Source organism: Mustela putorius, unplaced genomic scaffold (genome assembly GCF_011764305.1).
Source record: "Mustela putorius furo isolate JIRA1106 unplaced genomic scaffold, ASM1176430v1.1 tig00000997_pilon_pilon_pilon, whole genome shotgun sequence".
In the NCBI taxonomy this organism is placed as follows: Eukaryota; Metazoa; Chordata; class Mammalia; order Carnivora; family Mustelidae; genus Mustela; species Mustela putorius.
This window is the reverse complement of record NW_025421527.1, coordinates 1753497-1775828: the sequence shown is the minus strand read 5'-3', so window position 1 is coordinate 1775828 and position 22332 is coordinate 1753497. Positions and strand designations below refer to the sequence as shown.

At 50.9% G+C, this 22332-nt stretch overlaps 2 protein-coding genes across 2 annotated transcripts in view; both read right to left on the bottom strand.

Moving 5' to 3' along the window:
- Positions 1–5579: 5579 nt before the first annotated feature.
- PEX19 (peroxisomal biogenesis factor 19) lies at positions 5580–11832 on the bottom strand. Its single transcript, XM_004775849.3, has 8 exons — positions 11712–11832; positions 10246–10355; positions 9663–9828; positions 9179–9264; positions 8381–8542; positions 7425–7601; positions 7154–7198; positions 5580–6987 (listed from the first exon to the last, which is right to left on the bottom strand). Exons 1-8 carry the CDS (start codon positions 11779–11781, stop codon positions 6904–6906), a joined length of 900 nt encoding a protein of 299 aa, XP_004775906.1. The 5' UTR covers positions 11782–11832; the 3' UTR covers positions 5580–6903.
- Positions 11833–15179: 3347 nt separating this feature from the next.
- Positions 15180–22332, bottom strand: part of COPA (COPI coat complex subunit alpha) — a 45033-nt gene continuing 37880 nt past the window's right edge. The window contains exons 22-33 of the mRNA XM_004775853.3: positions 21230–21318; positions 20912–21035; positions 19595–19684; positions 19307–19416; positions 18844–18921; positions 18613–18681; positions 17933–18069; positions 17519–17705; positions 17323–17433; positions 16829–16990; positions 16049–16243; positions 15180–15774 (exon numbers count right to left, since the gene is read on the bottom strand). Coding sequence (XP_004775910.1) covers positions 15715–15774; positions 16049–16243; positions 16829–16990; positions 17323–17433; positions 17519–17705; positions 17933–18069; positions 18613–18681; positions 18844–18921; positions 19307–19416; positions 19595–19684; positions 20912–21035; positions 21230–21318 — 1412 coding nt within the window. The 3' untranslated portion in view covers positions 15180–15714. The remainder of the gene's footprint in view (positions 15775–16048; positions 16244–16828; positions 16991–17322; positions 17434–17518; positions 17706–17932; positions 18070–18612; positions 18682–18843; positions 18922–19306; positions 19417–19594; positions 19685–20911; positions 21036–21229; positions 21319–22332) is intronic.

The window sequence follows — 22332 nt, the reverse complement described above, 5'->3', positions numbered from 1 at the left end:
CTTCTACTTCCTAGTAAAGAAGATCTCGACGGGGTACCAATAATGCTTACTTCAGTCCACTTCTATCTAGCATTGCTCAGATCCACATGCTTTGTACACGTTCATTCTACCCAGGCAGTTTCTCCAGTGTTCAAGTTAATCACAATTTGGGGGGACATGTGCAAGAAGGGTCCCTAAGCTGTAAGTGGTATTGTCTCCCTTCTCTAGTACCCATTCTAGATTCACCTCCTCATTAACTGGCACTTCCATTAGTCTAGATGGCTTATCCAAGAGTAAACCAGACCCTCAGCCCTGATGGTTCTGAGGCCCTAGAGATCATGCCCTTAGGAGGATGTAATTGTTTACTTCCTCATTTACAGTTAGAACTGAGTAGAGGAGGACCGAGAGAGATCTCAAGGATCATATGTGCATCTTCCTCTCCATGTCCTATTAGCAGCAGTCCTACCTCCCAGGCAGTATGGGAACTTCTTTGCTTGAAAGTCTGCAGGCATTAGGAGTTCCAAGTGACCAGAAGATGGCATATTTTTAAGTTTATTGAGATTCTTATGTTGAGCCTAATTGAAGGCTCTCTCACCCAACCCCAGCCTGCCACCAAAACCAGGACCTCCAGACCCACAGAACTTAAAGTTGCAGGGAGAGGACATAAAATTTCTCAAGTAGATCACTAGAAGTGATGCTGAACAGGGTCACCTCTGTTTCTACCCTTGGTCCCAGAACTCTTGGATTCTACCTAAGGGCTGAGGATGAAGCCCCCTATTATGGTCATGTAGGTTTATACTGTATTGTAAAGGACAGCACCGCATTCTTGCTGGCACCACCAATGTACCTTCCAAAGTGCATCCCAAGGCTCTACTGGGTCAGAAGCTTCTGGATGGAAAGGTATTTGATAGGAAGAGTATCCCTACTGCCATGTTCCTGTTGCTGCACCTGCTTTGTCATTAAATGGGTCCCTTGTTCCAAGGCATTATTATACAGGATCCCACACCAGTAGATCAAAAGTCTCTTGAGTCTTTGGATGGTAGTACTGGCTAAGGCACTTTCAGCAGGATAAGCACAGTGAAAATATGTGATCAGAGGAAGCTGTTGGGTGTGACTTTTCCAGCATCGAACTGTTGCCACCAGGTGGCGGGCTCTTCTTGAGCAGTGGTACTGAACTAGGGGATCAGCACTGCTTTGTAGCTGACGGTTAGGTATTAAAAATAGCTAGGTCAGCCACGGGTAGGAAAGGAGTCCAGTGCTAATAGGTGGGTAAGTATCCATCTCTCCGGCAAGGTGATTCTTCTCGCGAGCACCCTGTGCAAGAACCCCGTGAGGTGAGGCTCCTGACCAAAGCGTCCTATTCATGTGGTTATTAGTCAACACTTTTCTGGTGAATACTGTGACAAGTCCTGGTCTCACAGACCCACTGAAACATTCTTCACCAGACCTTCTCCTGCATTTTCTTATCTTGCACCTTCTGGGCTCCTGATCAACCAGCCCACTGGCTGTGAGAGTTCACCTATACCCTGGCCTCAGGCCACTTCTCTTTCCACACAAAGTGATCAGCTACACTGCCTGAAGAACTACTGGTTGAGGGGCACCTGGTTGGCTCAGTGGGTTAAAGCCTCTGCTTTCAGCTCAGGTCATGATCCCAGGGTCCTGGGATCAAGCCCCGCATCAGGCTCTCTGCTCAACGGGGAGCCTGCTTCCTCCTCTCTCTGTCTCTGCCTGCCTCTCTGCCTACTTGTGATCTCTTGTCTGTCAAATAAATAAATAAAATCTTAAAAAAAAAAAAAAAAAACTACTGGTTGAGAATTTCTCATCATGGACTCTCAGGACCACTCTAGATGGGCCTGCTGAGAAGCAATGGTCCCTATTTGTCTTGCCCTAACGTATCAAACCAACTCATCCACCGACCAGACCTGGACAAAGGGTTGCAGGTATCCTGACATTGCCACAGGCATGATCTAGGACAAAGCTAGCCCCATGCAACAGACACAGGTAAACGGAGGCCTGGGGACCCTTGTTCATTTCAACTTACTTGTGCCCCCCCAACTGTGTTTGGGCTTCTTCCCAAGTGCACCACTTCCGCTGTAAGACAGACAGCTGGTGTATCCGCCCAATCTCATGACCTGGCAGGTCTCACAGTGACCAGCGGGCTCTATGGACAATTGGTCACACAGTCACTTGATCCTTTGTGGTCAGGCACTGACTGGTCTCTATTGGGGCCTAACTGTATGCTAGGAGATGCTTTTCGAATGACACTTTCTTTACTGCAGAGGCCACAGCCTTTCTCTAGAACCCTAGAGAACTATGCTGGAACTCTCCTACTGTGGATTGCCCTAGAATCCACACATCATCTTTCCCTACCACAGACACCTCTAGCACCGCAGAATTTTCCAGGCCATACGGCCCACGCAGCAGCGCTGCTCGTGTTGTAGCCTGGATCTGCTGTAGGGGCCTTTCTTGCATTCCCAAGCACAGAATATGGGGCCTCCTAAACTGAAAGAGGCCTACCACGGCACTGGGCTTCTTTCCCACAGTAAAGGATAGAAGATGCAATAGTTTACCCTTTGCCTTACAGAGAATGTCCCTGCACACTCTAGACCATGGGACTCCTACTAAAAACTTACTCAATGTAGTAGGACCCTGTAAGCTCTGCAGGATTTATCTTCCACTCCCTGGAATGTGTCTCACCAAGGAATCCAAAATACTTGACAATGTCTTTTCATCGGGTCTGATTAGCACACCCTTATTTCCTGAGTAGCATACACGAGCGTGACATTCTGCAGAATGTCCAGCTCCCTTTGGACTACACTGTGACAATGGAGGAGAATTAAGAGCCCTAGATCAAGACTGTGAAAATACACTGGTGCCCATCGCTTCTGAATGCACATTGCTTCTGATACTTCTTTCTGATGGGTACTGCAAACCATATTCACGGCATCACAGGGTCAACGAACTTTCTGTGAAGGGTCAGAAAGTACGTATTCATCACCATGTACCCATGGCAGAGGCTCTAAACCACACTCAACGCTGTACTGCAACAGGGCCAACTGCCTGCTCAAGCCCACTGCAGGGCACAGCAACCCGGTTTGCAAGAGCCAGACTGGAGCAACTAGGAGGAAGTGAAGGAAACCCACACCCTGCATTCTTCTACCTTTCTAAGCACTGAACGATCACGGCCGTTTTCCCTAGAATGCAGGACGATTTTCTTATTTTCTATCTTGGCAGAAGTGGGGGTACAGTTTCAGGGGCTTTGACTGGGGCTTTCTGCCAACTGCCAAATACGTCCATTCTGATTATACATTTGGAAACTGAAAAAATGACCATAAAGCGGGTTTTTGGACCCACTGTGAGGCCGACTTGGGCGAACACTCGGCTCTGAGCCCACTTCTCCCTATAGCAAAGTGGATGAGTATAGGGAGGGAAGTGCTGTGGTGGTCCTTTAGGTCACTGGGTATCAGAGTCAATTCTGACCCAGTATCCCTGTTTTCCAACGTAAAAAATCAGGTCGTCTTCTCCCAACACAGTTAACCGGGGAAACTTTCAGTTGACAGGTCGAGTCTGAGAATGGTCTGAGGCCTAGAAAACGGGCAAGGAATTTAGACTTTTCGCTGAAGTTTCTAACTCCTTCTTCTGGGTAATGATTCTTGATCGCTCTTAAATATAAACCAGTGCCGTCCTTGGCTGACCATTCGTCTGGTCCCTGGGACCACCCACGTCATTAGCCACCTCCACTCTGCACATGCTGCCCTTCTCCACTCTGCTTCTGAGAGGCCAAGTGCTGCCGCTCGGCCTCGGCTGTGCCCGGGTCCTATCTTCCTCACTGCTACAGGGGAAACCGGCTCTTAAACCCCCCTCCCCCAGCCTCCGCTGCTACGGGGACCGGCTCTTAAATATCCCCTTCCCTCAGCCTCCACCCACAGAGACAGCCACATCTAAATTTCTCGAAGATACCAGTGACCCATTCATTAGTGCCCTTCCTTTGTTAAAAAAAGTTGTCCTCAGGCCTTCCTGAGGAACATGGTCAGCCAGTGGGTTTTCCAGTATAATACACATTCTCTTCCTCTAGGCCTTCTGATCACTTTTCATATGGTCCAGCGTCTCAACTTCATTTCCTGTGCGCCATCGTTTTCTGCAAGTCCCCCAAAGCCCTCTCAACAGAGTGCTCCTGGGGCCCTCACCAGGATGGTCCAGAGTCACAGGAAAATATCCTCCTTATCACAAATTCCATAGGAATTCAATTCTTAATTCATGAAACCATCCAAACAACTATAAATTTATTATCTAACATACAGTATTTTAGAACAAAGGGGCAGCTTTAAATCCTTTAAAGTTTGAGAGCAGCATAAAAACTCCTCATAGAGCTTGAACCTAAACCCTGTGATGGTTATTTTTAAGCAAGAGAAAAGGCTAGAAAAATACTATAAATATCCTTACAGAGACACACCTTGTCAAAGAAGCAAGTTCACAAGAGGCAATCCTCACGTGAGAGAAAACACGTACCGAGACTGTCCAGTGGCTGACAGAGCTCCAGAGCCCGGGGAGGGCCTAGCAGTGCTACTCAACGGGGTTCAAAGACTTGTACCGGTCCGTGAACAGTTTTCTTACTAGTCTACGACATGATGAATTAGTAACTGAGAGTGTTTAGACACCTTTAAGCATTTTGACATTGCTGTGATACCCCAGTGCATGATCCGTGGACTTCTGCTGAAAGGGCTGTGGTCAGTTCAGGTGTGCAGAAGCTCGTGGGGTGGGCAGCATACTGTGGGGACTGCACCGTTGTCATGGAAACACATCTTAGGATACAAAGGACTGGGTATTTATAAAGCAGAAAGCCTGGTCCTTTAGCAAAGATAGCTTGAGAAGGACTGCTCTGTCCTTCCCCCAAGTCCCGGAATCAGTCAAATAATGCTTTGGGAACAGACAGTAACCAACTGGAGGTCAATTTGTTTATGTTCAATCAAACTGAAAACAAATGGCCTGACCTGGGAACAGAACTGAACTGGACTAGGGCATCTGTTTCGACTCCTGGAGTAAGGCCAGAGTAGGCCAGCAGGAGTGAGAATCTGTTAAAGCCAGCCACCCCTACGTACAGGAGGCATGTGGATCAAGGGTTGGGGCCTCTCTGTCCTTCCCTTCCCCTCTGTACCCTTGTCCAGTCTGGCCGGGGATAGATGGACAGACTTTAGCCCTTTGGGCTCTGTGACCACCATAAGTCTGCCTGCACCGTGCCCACCTCCTCCAAAGGAGAGGAGTCCTGGGTTCAGACTGGGGTGCTTCCACACTCTGGTAAGAGCAGTGGCTGGAAGTTCCCAAACAGCCTCAGGCTCTCAGAGCACTTCCTTCCTTGTCAACACCACAGAACAGGCAGGATCACTTTAAGGGGTAAAAAGCTTTACCCAAGGGAAGTGGCATAGCAGGAGCTCCAACTGACTCAGATGCCCAATGTACCCCTGCTCTGGGCATCATCTTCTGAGTGCTGAACGGGACAGCCGCTGGCCTGACCAGAGTGCCCACCAATACCTGGCAACGAAGGTCCATGGATGCAAGGAGAGGTGCCAGGTCAACTCAAAAAAAAACCAAACAAACTGTAATTTAAAAGAAAAGGTTAACAATATATTACTAACAATAATAAGAATGTCAAATGTTAAAGTACAGTACCAACTGAAGGGCTTGCCAGATTGAAACACCCAGAGGGAGGGAATGAGGCAAGATGGCCAATCGGTCTCCTTTGCCAAGTGAGGCGCAGACTGAGCTGGGGAAGGCGGGTGACGGTAGAACCCAGCATGGTGAGATCACGCAGAACTCGTCTGCAAGCACTCCTCACTGCGGCTTACCGATGGTGAGGAAGAGCCGAGAAAGACCTGAATGAAAAACCGGCCACACTCCTCAATCAGAATATTTATTAGTCAAGAAAAAGGACCCGGGCTGCACTCCACTCCCGTTCCCAAGTCACCTGCTTAAGGGAAAGGATTCAAAGAAATCAGAGGTCTCAAATAAGCCAGAACGTATCTGGGGAAGAACAGTCATTCATTTCCTAGACCTGACACTGTAATTACATATGTTTTCCAATCAGAGTGGTGGTGGCCCAGAGGAGGGGATATAAGATGGCCCTTCTTTGTCACAGCCCGGGTTCCAGAGAAGGCTGGAATAAACGAGTGTTTAAAAAGAGAAGAGATGAGGAGAGGCAGGGGGCAGAGGAAGGTCAAGGGCTGGTTTCACCCAGATCACAGAGCACTGTACAAAGAACCATGGTAGCAACTTGAGTTCTCAGGCCGGAACAGGGAGTTGAAGGCTCAGCACCTAAAGAGAGGAGAATCCCAGGGCTTCTCTCCCAACCCTACTGTGATTAGATGCAAAACCCCCACCTCCTTTTCCTTCACAGAGTTCATAACGGTCTGTCTGAAGGCAAGAGGACATGGTGGCAGACCTCGCGTCCCAGCCCAGGCTAAGTTTCTCCCCATCAATCCCAAAAGCTCTGCCCAAAAGAACTAGAGAAATACAGAGTCCCAAGACTCTGTCTCTGCTCCCCAGGTCCCAGAAGGAGTAGAGACAAGGCACGAAGACCCTGAATGCAAAAGTGAACATCAGTGTGGCCATATATAACATTATCTGGGAGGTAAGAAAGTACATGCCCCACGAGGGATGCCTTTCTTCACCTGGAAGGTAGCTGGGCCTTTGCTAGCAGCAGAAACCGCATGGATAGGGCCCACAGAAACGGCCCGCACAACAGGCCATGTTTCTAGAAAGACAGAGTTAAAGCCTCAGCTGGTATGGCACAGTCCCAGTCAGCTGGGACGACACAGGGCAGCGGGCAGGCTGCTCTTGGAGTCGGCTCTCCTGCCTCGGCTCCCAGTGGTTCTGCTGACTCCAGATGCTCCCCATGGCTGGGACTCAGTGACAGACACGTGCTGTGTTTTACATGATCAGACACTGTTCGCCATTGGCACCTGGTGGGCCCGATAGATTGAGGGCATCCAGGTCGAAGTTGAGGCCAGGAGGCTGGAGAAGAGATGGAGAGACTGAGATTACTGCTCCCACCTCAAATGAGAGCTTCCGAAGGTGCCTCCCCCAGAGCCACAGTGATCGCCTCATGTGAAATCATTAAAGATTACAGAATTCCAGAGACTTGGAACTCAGATTCAAATCTTGGAGAAGATATACTCACCATCTCCCCAGCCAGTTCTTTTGGAGGATGGCCCAAATCCTGTAGCTGGAAAATAAGAGGAACTTGAGAAACAGAAGATCCTAGAAAACAACAGAGCAACCCAAAGAGGAATCTGAGCCGTGTTATCTCTCCCATCTTCTGAGGACCAGGCTTTGGGACCTCTCTTGTGCTCCCTCCTCCACTGGGTCTGGCAGTGTGGCGTTCTTCCCAGACCCGTCCTCCACCGAACACCCAGACAGCACCCGTGGGCAGACGGCAGAGGAGACCTTACCTGCTGCATGAGATCCAGCACTAACTCAAAACGAGCCTTCTGAGTGGCCTCGCTGTCCGTCGGGGTCTCGGCCTCAAACTGCTCACATATCTTGCCCATTACACTGTGCTGTTCCTGGTATTTTTCAAACTGCTCTGGAGGAAGAGACTCCCGGTGACTCTGCAACCATTCTGGATACTAAGGAAAGAAGAGCATGGGTGGGGAAGAATTCATGAACAATGGAGAGGAAAGGAAATTAAATATGAAAAACAATAAAAAATGAAGGGGAAGGGGAGGACATGGAGGAAGATAAAAACTAAAGAAGCGAGTTCAGTGTCAAGCAGCAGCACGGACTCCAGCCAGACGACTGGCTATGCTAGCGCGATGGTCACCAGAGGGTGGCGCACTTCTCGGTGAAGGCCTACACAGTCCTAGTTTAGCTCTTATGGGCCATGTGTAAGCTCTGTCACAGTCTTTCTTCTTCCTGTTTTGACTTTACAACTTTAAACTTGTAAGAACCACTCTTAGCTTGAGAGTTGGCTTTGGTCCACCCAGACCCTCGCCTGCTGACTCCTGGTCTACATGGCTCACTCCACACTTGATCCCACGTAGTACTGTCACGGGAAAGCTTCTACTCCTGTATGTTGTTTCTTGAGCGAAACTGTAAGCTCCCTGACAGCAGGGACCATCTTTTCACTACTCTTAAACTGCATAGCACCAAACCAGCAAAAGAAAGGGCTGGTCGGACAGCAGTCGGAAACCAGTTTACAGAAACCAGAGCTGAAGGACCACCCGTTCCACCTTCAGCATCTTCAGTGTGGCACCCTCCCGCTCCAAACACAAAAAGGAGAAAAGAGTGGATGGCTTGTGCCCTCGAGTTACTCTCTAGCTTTGTAGGCTCTAGGCACACAAAGTAGCCCACAGGGGCTGACACAACGGACAAGTAGGAGGAAAAGCAGAAATACAAGTTCACAAACCTTTTCAGTAATCTCCTTCAGGGATGGGTACAGCACATCCTTGGACAGGAGGTTCTGCATGATGCTCTGCATGATGGGGAGGATGTTGCCCTCCCCCTCCCCTTCATCCATGCCCAGCCCTTCCATGGCCTTGGTCAGTTCCTCCTCTGACATGCCTGAGTTCTAGAAAGGACAAGAAGGAGGTGAGCCAATACAGGTGGTCTCTGACCGCGGACCATTTTCAACTTTATTAGGATGGTGTGAAAGAGACGCACATTCCGTAGAAACTATACTTCAGATCTCGAATTTGGATCTTTCCCCAGGCTGGTGATATGCAGAGGATACTCTCCAGCAGCCACACCGTCACCAGGGTCAACAACTGTGGCACTGGTGACGTCCCGCCCCCCACAACCATTACTTTTCACTTTCGGCACAGCAGTCAATAAATTACATGAGATACTCGACACCATATTAGAAAAAGGGCTTTGTGTGGAGGACTTTGCCCAACTGTAGGCTCACTTAAGTGTTCTAACCGTGTTTAAGGCATGGTTAGCGAGGCTAAGCTGTGATGTTCAGCAGGGTAGCTGCATTAAATGCATTTCTAACTTAAGACATTTCCAACTTATCAGTTGAGGAAGATCTGTACACGGCCTTCTTGGGATGCTTACCACCCCTTCAGGTGGGAAAGAACTATTTAAACTTGCCTGCAGCAAAACAGTGTGGCGGGAACAGACTTCACCTGCTACGAGATAGGGTCTGTCTTTTGAGACTTTGCTGTTCTGTGAGATCCCTGGTGGGCCCCCCCCCCCTTTCCCTCACCTGGAGATCAGTGGCATTTTTGGCGAGTCCACTTAGTGTCTCCTTTAGGCAAGACGTAAATTCTTGTTGGGAGGTTGCGTCACTGCCTAAGGAAGGTGAAGAAAGACAAGGTCTTCAGGTTTTAACTGTTTGCCTACCAGCTCGATATGCACCATTTACTGGTGGATCACCAGCACTCCAAATCTCTGAGTCCTCTGTGTTCATCTTCACAGCCATTTTCACCAGTCTGCAAGAACTGTGCCTGTGTCGGTCTGTTCTCCAAGATGACAACCACCTTTCAAGTGGTCGGTTTTCAACAATCTTTTCAAGGACTTTCCAGCCTCATTCCTTTCTTGAAGCCCTGTAGCCATCCCTCTTCCCACCTGCTGGCCTCACCCCAGGGTGGTGATAGCCCTATCAGCCTTCCTGACAGTTCTCCCGATCTCGGGCAACAAAGACCAGAGAAGTTTGTTCCCAGTGTTCCAGCCCTGGGGCGCCTCCTCACCCACTCTCCCCGCGGCCTCCGAGAGCTTCTGGAACTGCTCCACCAGGTGGGGCTCCTCCTCAGCCAGCTCCTTCATTGCCTTCTCGAATTCCGCAGTGGCTTGGGAAGCCAGCTCGCTGTCGAACAGTTCCTGGAAAAACTTCTCTTGGGAGGCAAAAAGGGCATCCTGCAGGGAAGGGGTGGCAAAAAGGCATGTCTTACTCGGAAACCCTCTGACAGAAGCCACAGGCAGTGGCTCTGGGAAATGCAGAGCTTCCCTCCTACCCCCTCCACTGGACATTCTAACTACTTCTCTTTAGGAGAACAGGAAATAAGGCTTCTGGCCACTGAGGAAAGGGTATGGGGCGGCATTCGCAAACCAACCATCTAAACCCACTTTTTTTCCAAAGAACTTGCGCGAGATCCCACCAGTCCATCCTCAAAAGTCCCTGTTTACCAGGACTGAGGCCTGAAAGAGCACTCATTGGTGTAAGGCCAGGGCCTCCTCCCCCCAGACCACTCCAACCCACAGGGGCCTGTCCCACCTCTGCTCAGAGATGCATGCCCATCCCCTCCCCATCCCTTAAGAGGGTGGAATTTATACTTTGGCAGTGTCTCCTGGCGATCTCTTCTGGGGCCCCGAAGCATCAGGGGCCGTGGTAGTAGGAGGGGGTGCTGGGGAGGGTTTGGCCTTATCGAAATCATCAAGGGCACCTTCAGAGACAAGAGACATAGTGTGTGTGTTGGGGGATGGATGAGGATGCAAGGCTGGGGTCAGGGAGGGGTAGTTACGAGAACAATCTTTCAAAGTGCCAACCTTCCTAAATTTTTTTTTTTTGTCTCCCTCTCCTGGGCCCCCCTCAATAAGCTTCCCACTTCCCTCCTCATTACCCAATTTATGTGATCAAAGGAGAAGAAATCCCTCAAGGTGGAAGAGGCATCTCTCTCGGAGCTGGGGGGAGACAGTGAAAAGCTCTGCAAAGACCCCTCCCTCCACACAGTGCCTTCCTTGCCACATCGAATGATTCCCCAGAAATCCCCTACACATATCCAATTGGAGCAGAGAGCACAGGCATCCATACGCCCCCGAGGGATTAATTTTTGGCAAGAAAGCCGAAGCCACATGATGCTCCACCCAGCCTCCCCAGGGTCGGGCGCTAGCTCCGACTGAGGGACCGCGCGCTCTGCTCTACTCCCGGGGGAGCATTCAACTCCCTTCGCTCATCCTGCGATTCAGCCCACCCGGGCCAAGCTCCCAGAGCTCCCTCCCGCCGCTCTGCAGCTGTGCCCCAATCCGCACGGTCGCCTGCCGCTCCTCACTTCTGCTCATCCTCCACCTCCCCACGTGTCTGTGACTGGGCAAGGGACAACACATACTCACCTCTGCCCTCAACAACCCGAGTTCCCACCCCCACACTGCCTGCCAGGCCTAGGGGCGGGGGCACGGCCCACGGCGGGCAAGCGGCCAACAGAGCAGCGGAGGTCAGGGCTAAGGAAGAAAAGAACCTTCCGCCTCTCCGAGGAGGGTGAACGGTCTGCCCCCAAGGCCGCAGAAGGGGGTGGGCTTGAGCTCTGACCCGTGAAAGCACCGGCATGGGGCCTGCTGAGGAAAAGGTGAGAGGCCTGGCGGAAGACGGGCGAGGAGAGGACAGCGCACAGAAGGCCGCGCCACGGGCTCGCCCACACTTCAAGCGAGCCGTCGGTGAGCGTCGGGGTCGCCGGCCACCGAGGACCGAACGCTGCGGCTGGCGGGAAGGAAACTGCTCATCTAGAGCAAGGGGAGCTCAGGTCGGACCGTGACACGCCGGCCGGTGCGTTACCGCTTTCCCTCCGGCCCGGAGACCAACGGTCTGACAGGCTCAGGGGCCCACGGTGGCTCCCGAGCTCCCGCCGCGGAGGAAGGAGAGCGTGACCCGCAGATCTTCCTGGGAGGCGCAGGCTGACCCTCCGCCCCCGGCCAACATTTTGGAGAGCCTCTCCCGCTCCGCCCCCAATATCTCAGGTTCACTTTACCCTCGAATGAGTCCTTACAACCGCCCCCGTCGGGCCTCTCCCATAACGAGCTCTTACTTTCCAGGAGCTCTTCCAATTCCCGGTCAGCGTCGGCCCCAGCACCACAGTCCTCCTCGGCAGCGGCCATCTTGCTCTCTCCGGCTTGCCGTAGGAGGCGGGTCTCCGAGGCGGCTGCGCCCCGCCCCCCCGAGCCCCGCCCTTATCCCCGCCCCTTCCCCTCCTGCGACCAATAGCAGTGCAGGTCGGTGCGGAGCCGCCATTTTTAAAGGGACAGGAAGCTTTATGGGTTGTTTTTGTTTTGTTTTGTGTGTTTTCCTCCCTTCGAGCCAGGAACCGTTGAACTAACGGAGTGGAACCCGCTGTTAACTTCTGCCAGGTTACTCCGTAGCCCGGCTTCCTTTATTTCAACTTCTCGCATTATCCAGAGAAGGAGCTCTTTCGTTTTCCCTAACACTCGACGCCCCCGGCTTCCTGTCTCCCCGCCGCCGCCGCGCCGGCGAGGACCGTCCCTGCCGGGTTCTCCGCTCCCGGGCCGGGGCCTGCGGGACACGCTCGCGGGCCGTTCTTCGCCCGCCCGGACCCTGACGAGTCCGACGGCTCCCTGTCACCGCCTGTTCCCCATCAGGACGGCCAGACTGAAGGACACAGACCTCGGAACTTAGAACCCAGTGTCAGCTGAAGCCACTCAGGCAGAAAAAGCCAGTCTGGGGCCCTGGAGCGAGCCGGGGGACGATTCGAATGTAGTCGTGGTAGAGCTGCCGTCCCTGACGCATCTCCTTTTCTCCAGACGGAACCCACCCTCCAACCCCGAGAGGCTGGGGGAGGCGCGGAAAGGGGCAACTCCACATCCCTCCCCTCCTCTTCACACGGGTCGGAACCCCTCGGACGCAAGCTCACTTTAGCCCTTGGAGGGCATCCACTGTTTAGGATCCTGTGCTGGGCACAGCGGAAGGAGAGGCCAGGCAGGCCCAGCCCCTGCTGTAGAACAGCGGCCCGGGGACTGGGCTGGAGGTGAGGTCCGACGGGCGGCAAGGAGGGTACACGGTAGAGGTCTTAAACGAAGGATCAAGTGCTATGGAGCTTAAAAGGGAGAAATTACATGAGAATGAAGTCACTTCCCTCCTTCAGTCCTTGGCTTCCCGAGCACAGACTTGAGTTCTGTGTTATGCACCAGCTTAAGTACCTTCCTCTTTCCTTCAGATTTTTAAAATCATATCCGTGCAAAACCTACTGCATTGCCCCAGGCACAAGTGGTGTGACTCAGGAGAGAACATTCTGCACTTAAGTCAGAAGACTTAAGTCCCAGTCCCAATTCTGTAACTTTGTTCAAAACACTTCACCACCCAAGGCCTCGGATGGCAACTATGTAACACTGAAGTTCCTCTCAGTTCTGAACTTCTATAATGGAAACCCCCTCCGTTTAACCCCTTTCTCAACACCTGTACCAGAATCTATTCCAGGCTTCCCCGCTCAACTCCAAACTGCTTACATGCGCGTCTCTAATATGACTATTGTTCTATCAAGCACATTACAGGTATTTTTTTAAAGATTTTATTTATAAAAAAAAAAGATTTTATTTATTTATTTGATACAAAGAGAGACAAGTAGGAAGAGAGGCGGGTGGGGGAAGGAGAGAAAGCAGGCTCCCCGCTGAGCAGAGAGCAGATGCCAGGCTTGATCCCAGGACCTGAGACCATGACCTGAGCTGAAGGCAGAGGTTTAACCCTCTGAGCCACCCAGGTCCCACATGAAAGGCATTTCTATCAGCTTTACAGTAATGTGGTAACAAGCATGTTAATAAGGAAATTACTGGAGGTAACTGAGACAACATGGAGTTGAAAACAAACACTTTGCATTTCTTAAACTTGCTTCTGCTTCTCTCTTATTAATGATATTCCTAAAACTTCATCTTCATATTTAGTCACCTCCTGCCCTTCTAATGTATAGTGAACACTGTTGCAAAATAGTATTTTACAGCATTTTTTAAAAAGTGAGCTCCAAGCCTAGTGTGGAGCTAGGCGTGGAGTCCAATACTGGGCTTGAACTCATGACCCTGAGATCGAGACCTGAGATGGAGTCAACATTTAACTGACCGAGCCATGCAGCTGCCCCTGCAGCGTTTTCTTTCTATCATTCTCTCGATTAAGGACACAATGGGTCTCCACCGTTTAACGACCAGCTTCGAATTCTTGCCTGATATTCACAATCATCTTACATATATCCATTTCGTTTCCCCAATAACATGAGCTTCAGGAAGCATGGACTGTCCTTCTTTTATATACCCCTGTTCAGAATAGTTTGTTTGTGTGCAAAGTTAGTTTTATAATTTAACTTTTAAACTTGCAAGAATTTTTTTGGCCCAAATTTATCACCAACTTGTTTACAGAAAGAATGTTGACAACTTGAAAGAGTGTCATCAAAACAGTATGCAAATTTTTGCAAAGGCAGGCTTTGTTTGGGGATATTAAGTTTAAGCAAGCAGCTCTTAAAGCTAAAAAAAATATCAAGGCCTGTGCTCTTTGGTGCAGGAATTCCATCTCGAGGAGTTTATCCTACAGACACATTTCCCCAAACTGTACAATGTATGTTCAAGTCATTCACTGCAGCATTTTTTTAATAATAAAGATTGAAAACAATCTAAACACCCATCAACAAAGAAGGCAACTTCTATGAACTAAATCGTACAATGGTACACTATGCGGAGAAGTAGAAAAAAAAAAAAACAGAGAGAACCTAACATGTGATATAGAAAAATATCTTAAATGCAGTACATGATAAAACTAACAAGGTGCAGTCTTTTAGTGGTATGCGTCATGTATGTACAGCAGGGGAACGGGGAAGGACATATTTTTGTCTGTCTGCAGACACACAAGCCACTGGAGCATACAAGGATGCCAAGAGTGGCTCCCTATCTGGAGGAAGGTAACAGGAACTGGGCATTTGAGGAAAAGAGCGGAAAAAAGATGTCACAGAATAGTTTTTTACCTTTACTGAGTTATGAACTACATGAATGAATATATTGTTTATTGAAAACATGAGTTTAAAATGAAAAAAAGTACAAAGTCTCATCACAGGCACGGGATGTCAGTCTATCCAGTGTAGTCTTAGCACACGACAAGCAAACTACCGCGGTTGCCAAGGTAACGGTTGTAACATAACGTATTACTTATTAATCTTACACTTGTCTATTACTGTAAAACATCTAGAACAGAGACAAGTAGGAAAGGTGGGTGGCAGGTGTTCAGTCTGGCTCTAACTAGCAAAAGTGGGAAAGTACTGTCATCAGTCATGGAACAGGGGAGCTACTTGCTTTCTACATTCTCACAGTTTAATACATGAACGATAGGTGCTTTTTAAAAAAAAGACAAAGGGCATTTGTTACTTACAAAAGTAATGTAAATTACAAGTAACTCTAAGTAAGTAATTTTAATTGTATAATTACAAAAAAAACCTGTCTGCTTTGGTGAGGCAGCCACACGGAGCAGGAACATGAGGGTTTCCAGGAAACAAATGGGATCACAAAACTCTTAGAAACTTACTTTATTAAGGGGTGAGAAACAAAGCACTAGAACAATGGCTATAAAGAACAAATCAATAAAAAGTGACGTGCATTTCTGGAAAACAAGTCTCTCCCCAGACTTTAAGTTTCTGGGCATACAGAGGGTACTTGCCTATGAGTTTAAATGTCCGAGGAAAATGGGGGACGGCTAAGAGTTTGCTGTGACTGATCTCGTTTACCACATCCTGCTTCTTCCCCAAAGAAAATACAAAGACAGCGGGGAGGGAAGGAGAAGTACTAAAGGAATTCGGTAAGCAAATGTGCGCCACCGAGTTTCATTTGTTCCTTGAACGATCGAAGCGGGGAAGGAAGGCCAACAGCGACCACAACTGTAGTCGCCCTTGAGGAGAGGACAAATAGTCAAGTGTGGACATTCTGATTAGCCACAGAAGAAGAGAAAGGGACACTGGTCTTAGGGCAGGAGACCTAAATGTCAATGATCTGAAGGGTAGTTGAGGAGGAGGAGCTGGAAAGACAGAGACTGATTCTCCGAAGGGGGCCTTAGCGGAACTGCAGAGGACTGATCCTTAAACCAATGACATCTTTGCCGATCTCTGTCACCTGTGGAAAAGGAAACAGAGGAAAAAAATTAGGGATTTGTGAGGGCAAAAAGCCCAGAAAGCTTACTCCCTCCACTCTTCAGGGCATACAGCAGGATTCGTTGTTAACATCTGTTACTGATCAGTAAACAGCAGTGGGAGAAGCTCCAGCTTTCTTCAGTATCACTGCCTCAAGGAGCTACAGGCAAATACAGGAGGAAAAAAGGACCCACATGCTTCTTTCCCTTTCCTCTTCTCTCAAAATCCTGGATGCATTTCTAGAAGACAGTACTTACTGTAGTGACCTTGCAGATTTGACCCTTGAACTCTGGGGAATAGCAGGCCCCGCTGAGCGGACATTTCTCCACTGGCTTTCCACGGTAGATGGGCCGATAGGACGCAGCACAGATGTCAAAAGGGTTGTGCATGTCGTAATTGAGCTGGTAGGCATCTGTGGGGTTCTTCTCACAGGCAGACAGAATTTTGCGGGTCTGAGGAAGGGAAGGAATATTTCATTCAAGAGGACTGAACGTTGCAAACCACAACTCAAATGGTCTCAGCACCATGACTGAGGAGTTTCTTTGATTCAAGATGCAACCATCCTGAGTGAACACAGAGTGTGTCCTTCACACAGGACCTATGCGGAGGGTCACAATCACATTCCTGCTCTGTCAGGACTTCCCCTTCTCAATACCAAACTGGTTCCACGGACTGAGACCCATATTCCTTCACCAAGTCTAGGAATTATCAGGGTCAGGACTCAAGGGAGTAAGACTGGCTTCGACCGCCCGAGAGGAACGCTTCTAGGGAACGCAAGTAGGGGCACGTGTGTGTCGGGTTAGCGGTGGTGCTAACGGGTGGAAGGGCTTAGGCACAGAAGGCAGGAGGTACTCTAGGGAGCAGGTCGCTCTTACACCTGCAGCGCGGCTGAATGAGTTCGAAGTTCACTTTCCAGGGGCAGAAGGAGGCGCGCACGGCTGTTCCTCAGCGCTCTGCTTCAGAGGCCAGGGCCTGGGTCTTCTACTCCCTCCACATAAGAGACCCGATTGCTTCATGCTTAAAGGGTTGCCATCTACCTGCTGAGCCACCTCCGGCTTGGGCCCAAGTTCTAAGAGGCGTCGAGCAAAGGTGGCAGCTGTCTTAAAGTTCTTGAGCTTGAAAAAGAGGTTGAGGGCGGTCCGCAGCACCAGGATCATGTGCACCGGCTGCAGGTTCGAGTGGGTGAAGTAGGCTGCCATCTGGCGGACAGAAGGAGGGACACATGCCAGGCTGAGGCCGCACAGCTTCACAGATCAACAGATCATTTCGAGGCTGCTGCACATGCATTGAACACGACACCAAGCAAACAAACACGGGACTGACTACATGGCAGAGGGAGCCTTCTGCCCCCTGGGTGTGGAGGCCTGATGCAATGAAGAGGGGCAGAAAAATACATTCTCTCCTCACAGAAGTGGGCCCAAATCTCTTACTCCCCAGGCCGAAACCTGGGTTTAGAAGTCAAGAATTCCGACCTACTAGACGGGAGAGGGGAGGATACCTCTGTACGGCGCAGGAAGCCCAGAGATCGTACCTCGCAGATGCGCTTCTGCTGTTCCAGAGTCTCTTTAGGCAGCTTCTTCCTCTCTATCTCCATGGACAGACCCACGATGTACTCACGGCAGATAGTGATGAGCTGCTGCGCCTGCAGAGGGGGCAAAGCAAGGTCAGGGTGCAGAGGCAAGGCTGTGGGTGAGCCCAGGACTAGAACAAGCGGCTGCGCCTCCTACCTCCGCGATCTCCTGTTTGTTGTCCACCACGAGAAGAGGCACACTGAGCAAAATGGAGCGGAACTTCTCCACAGCCTCCTCAAACTTGCCCACTGTGGTGAGCTGGTAGCAGAGCTGCAGCCGCTGGATGAGGTCATTCAGCTTCAGGCCCACGGCCGGCACGCCATTCTTCAGCCCTGCATCCTTCCTGCGAGCACGGAGAAGCAGGAAGAAGACAGGATAACCGGGACTCAACGGGGGAAACAGGAGGGGGAACCGCACACAGGTGTACAAACCCAGCCGCATGGAGCATCAAGCCGAAGTTCTCTTCCTACTAGGAAACCTCAGCTCTGAGGTTACCCATCCCCCAGGCGACCATCGGAAGTACCTACCCCAAGCTGGAAGAGAGCAGAAGTCAGGCGCAAGGGGCCTTACCAGTTGCGATTAGGATAGCCATACATGGAGGGCAGGCAGGGCAGGGCCTGGTAGGTGGTACGGCCACGGGCAAAGGTCTGTAGGAACAGCTGCTTGTAAGGGCCAAACTGGGTGACCCCCACTTGGTCGTGAAGAAGCTGGAATACAGGAGGAAAGCAACACAAAAACTGACCACTGAGAAACGAGCTGACCCTGGGCAAGGTGCTTATTAGCTGCTCCGCACTTGTTTCCTCATCTGTAAATTACACTTCGCTGCAGGACCACCACATTCAGTAACACCCATAAAGCATTTAGGACAGTGCCTGACACACCGTCAGGAAAGGTTTGTGGCTGTTGCATCTGTAGTTACTGTCAGCGTAATGCATGGTTCAGTGTTTCACACACCTGTTCGTGTGGGGTACTGACTTCACTGATGCGAGTCCGAGAACAGACTATACATGGGGGAAGGTGGCTGGTGGGCTCTGCCTAAAGAGATTACTGAGCCAAATGGAAAGCAAGAGGAAGGCCTTATGAGGCAAGTTTCCTTAGGCCAGATGAGGGTTTCCAAGATAAAGGCACACCTCTGCCCTTGTGGGCAGGTTAACTTCCATTTGGTTAAGAGGAGTCGGCCACCTCCCTGAGGACCCTGAGCGAGGTCCTCAAGAGCCCACAAGAAGAGCCAGCGCTACTCTAAGACTTACCCGCATGGCTGTTTCAAAAGAGCCGGCCAGGATGTGATCGACTGGAAGCTGAGAGTTATTGCACCAGATCTACCAAGAAACAGAAAACCCAAGCCAAGTGACACTTTGCACTTTCTCCTCCCGAACTATTCCACTCTGCATCTTCAGCAGAAGAGCACAGTCTTCACGCATTAATGCAGTACAGCCAGCTCAGAACCAGTCACGCCCACACGGCTGTGCTTCCCTGCGTACCTGAGTCGGGCTGGTTCCCTTGGTGGGGGGCACAAAGAACCCATCCTCAGCGCCCCCCGCGGCTCCAGGGGGTATATCCTAGGAGGAAAACACTCAGTCATTTTGTGAGCCGTTCAAGCACTTGCCCTGCTAAGTCTGAACACTGCCCTAGACGTCGTTCCCGGATTCCACTGGGGAGGCAGGGGGACGGTTGTGGGAGCAGACCTTCCAAACAGGAGCAGCTCCACCAGTAACAAAAACCAAAAGCTCCAATTCAGGCGACAAAGACTGCTGCCTTTTCACAAGCTGCTGTTGGCACAACCTGATTATCTCCTTTTTTCTTCCAAATGGAGACAGGCATCAGACCAGGAGGGTCCAGACCCCCTGCCTTCTGGGAACCTCAGGACAGGACGGGGGCGGTAGGGATGGCGGCCGGCACAGGGAGAAGCAGAGGGAGCCTTCTCAGGGCGAGAACCGCACGCACCAGCTCGGGAGGGAGCTCCAGGTCCTCTTCGACATCCCAGCCGCCTCCTTCCTCCTGTCCCTTGCCAAGACCATCGTCCCCCAGACCTTCTGCAGCCTCCACAAACCCGTCTGTAAGGAAAATCCAGCTCAGAGTGGATTTGCAGAGTGACACAATCTTAGCCCAAAGAAAGCATAATGCTAGGATCTTTGTGGGTCCCATGGTCTGGAACCCTGCAGGGCCGTCCCACAACCCAGCCCCCAGCCAGGCAACCATCCTGCCAGGACAGTCCGAGAAGCGCGCTCTTACCTTCGTCCAGCTGCAGCTCCGCATCCTCTCCCCAGCCCTCGGTGCCAACAGTGTCGATGTCAATGTCAGCAGCCAGTGCGCCGCCCTTGCCTGCACAGACAGAAGGAACGAAAGGAGCTCGGTGTAGTTGGCAAGTCTGAGATCTGCCCTTTCTGCAGGCAAACTGCAGCCTTGCAAAAGCAGGTGGCAAGGCTCTGTCCACTTCAAGTTCTTGTTTATTATTTATTGTTATAGTATATATGCTATGCTAACTTGCAATAGGTTTCACAGAGAGAGGGAATGAAAGAGAGACAGAAAGGCCTTCCTGCTACTAAAATCTGCCTCTTAAACCATTTTCTTAAAAGATTTGATCTATTTATTTTAAAGAGAGAGAGAGACGTGTGTGAGCTCGAGCAAGTAAGAGGGAGAGACAGAGGGTGAGAGAGCAGCAGACCCCCTCCTGAGCAGGGAGCCCAAGGTGGGGCTCGGTCCTGAGACTCCAGCAGCATAATCCAAGCCAAAGGCAGACACTCAACTGACTGAGCCACCCAGGCGCCCCTCTTAAACCATTGTTTACTTAGCAATTTTTAAGAGTTTCCTGCTGAGAGCTCTGCTAAGCTAGCACCACCACAGTGTGTACAGGGCATGGGGACAAAGGGTAAGAGAGAGATGGAGGAACGAGCAGGGCTGGGACCAAGATGCTCAGGGCTGTATCTGAGCTCTCAGCCAAGAAAAACAAGCCAGGAGACACAGCCAAGAAAACCGGAGCAGGGCACACGTCTGCATGCGGCCCTGGTGCCTTAAGACCGTACGTCATGAACAATGAAATACTGAGCGGGACTGTACATGTACACATATGAAAAAAACCAAGGAAACACACCCAAATGTTCAGAGCGGTTGTCGAAGGCCCGGACTACGACACAACTTTCTTTTCTCCCCCTATTTTCCAAATTCTCATCATCTCATAATGCTTTTATTTAATTTTTAGTGAAGTTGGTTTTTTAGATTTTATTTATTTATTTGGCAGAGAGATAGAGAACACACATAGTCAGAGCAGCAAGCAGAGGGAGAAGCAGGCTCTCCACCAAGCAGGGAGCCTGATGCAGGACTTGATCCCAGGACCCTGGGATCATGACCTGAGCCGAAGGCAGCCACTTAACTGACTGAGCCACCCAGGCACCCTAATTTTTGAAAGCATGTACCATAGCTCCGACTGGCGTCTCCGTGCTCCATGACGCTCACGGAGAAGAAAGGATGAAGAAGCTGAGGGAACTCTGTGGGACAGCTCCTCACAAAACAAACAAACAACTAAACCACTACGGAGGGGCAGGCACTTACCCTTGCTGGCAATGGAGCCTTCAAAGAAGCCTTTGGACACAGTCAGCAAGGGCCAGTTGGTGTCCAACGGCATGATGGGTGCCGGGGGCTGGAGCAGCTTGGCATTAGGGTCAATGTCCGGGATCTGAAGGGTGGAAGGAGGGGAAAAGCCAAGAGCCGTCAGCAATCATGCAGGGAAGGTTACGGACCTCCTCTGATCTCCTCTGCGTCTCTGCCTCCCCTGGGAACCAGGCGGGAGAGGAACTTCTCTAGATTGACACTGTCCCCAGATCTCGGAGTCCATCCTGTAACCAGACCCTCAGGTCAGCAAAGACTCACGGTCTCCTTCTCTGGGTCAAATGTCTCCTTCAGGCTCTCAGCCTCTTCATCTAAGCCATGAGTAGCAGCTGTGAGGTAGGCCAGTGACTCTGTAGAGGAAACACACCCCGTGGCAGACAGCCTCCCAGACGTCCCCCAGCATCCCTCCCCCGCCTCCCGAGATTCAAGGCTGTGCAAAATCCGCCCCCACACCCACACCTGCCGTGCGGAAGGGACTCGGTGACGCACTTCTAATGAACGAGACATGGCAGATGTGACGGGCTGTCACTTCTGAGATTAGGATACAAAGACCGTGGCCTCCACTTGGAGGCCATCGCCTGCTCTGAGGGAGCCCAGCTGCCACGCTTTGAGGTGCCCTGAAGAGACACCCACACAAAACGGACACTGCCCAGCCAGCAGCCCACAAGGCCCTGAGCACCGCCGGCAGCCCTGCAGAGCGTGGGAGAGCCTCCCCAACTCATGCCTTGAGACCGCTGCAGTCTTGGCCGACACCCTGACCGCAGACTCCGGAGAGACACTGAGCCAGAGGCACTCAGCTAAGCCGGGCTGCAAACTGAGGTAAGCAGCATTTGTTGTTTTAAAAGACTCCGGCTTCGGGATAGTCTGCTACACAGCAGTAAGCAACGAATACAGCTGCTTATCCTTAAATTCTCTCATCAGTGCTGACAAGAATCTTGGAATCTTCCCCGACTCTCCTCCCGTCACACATCCAGCCCTTCAATAAGTCACGACTCCACCCTCACAACACACAGCAAGTCTGACCCCGTTACTGTTTAGCTCCTCCGCCCAAGCCACGCCTCTCACCTTTCTTGTTTCCTAGCGTACCTCAAATGCTAGTACTGTGCTTGGTACACAGTGGGCCCTCAGAAAATGCCCCTGAGGGGCGCCTGGGTGGCTCAGTGGGTTAAAGCCTCTGCTTTCGGCTCAGGTCATGATCCCAGGGTCCTGGGATCGAGCCCCGTGTCGGGCTCTCTGCTCAGCGGGGAGCCTGCTTCCTCCTCTCTCTCTGCCTGCCTCTCTGCCTACTTGTGATCTCTGTCAAATAAATAAATAAAATCTTAAAAAAAATAAAAAAGGAAATACCCTTGAATATATAAACAAAT

Excerpts from the sequence above, each read along its gene's own strand:
- PEX19 (XM_004775849.3), bottom strand. The coding sequence starts at position 11,781 with ATGGCCGCTGCCGAGGAGGACTGTGGTGCTGGGGCCGACGCTGACCGG. Across the intron at positions 7,199-7,424 it reads TGCTGGATCTCATGCAGCAG|CTACAGGATTTGGGCCATCC; the intron begins GTAAGGTCTCCT and ends CTTATTTTCCAG. Across the intron at positions 6,988-7,153 it reads AAGAACTGGCTGGGGAGATG|CCTCCTGGCCTCAACTTCGA; the intron begins GTGAGTATATCT and ends TCTCTTCTCCAG.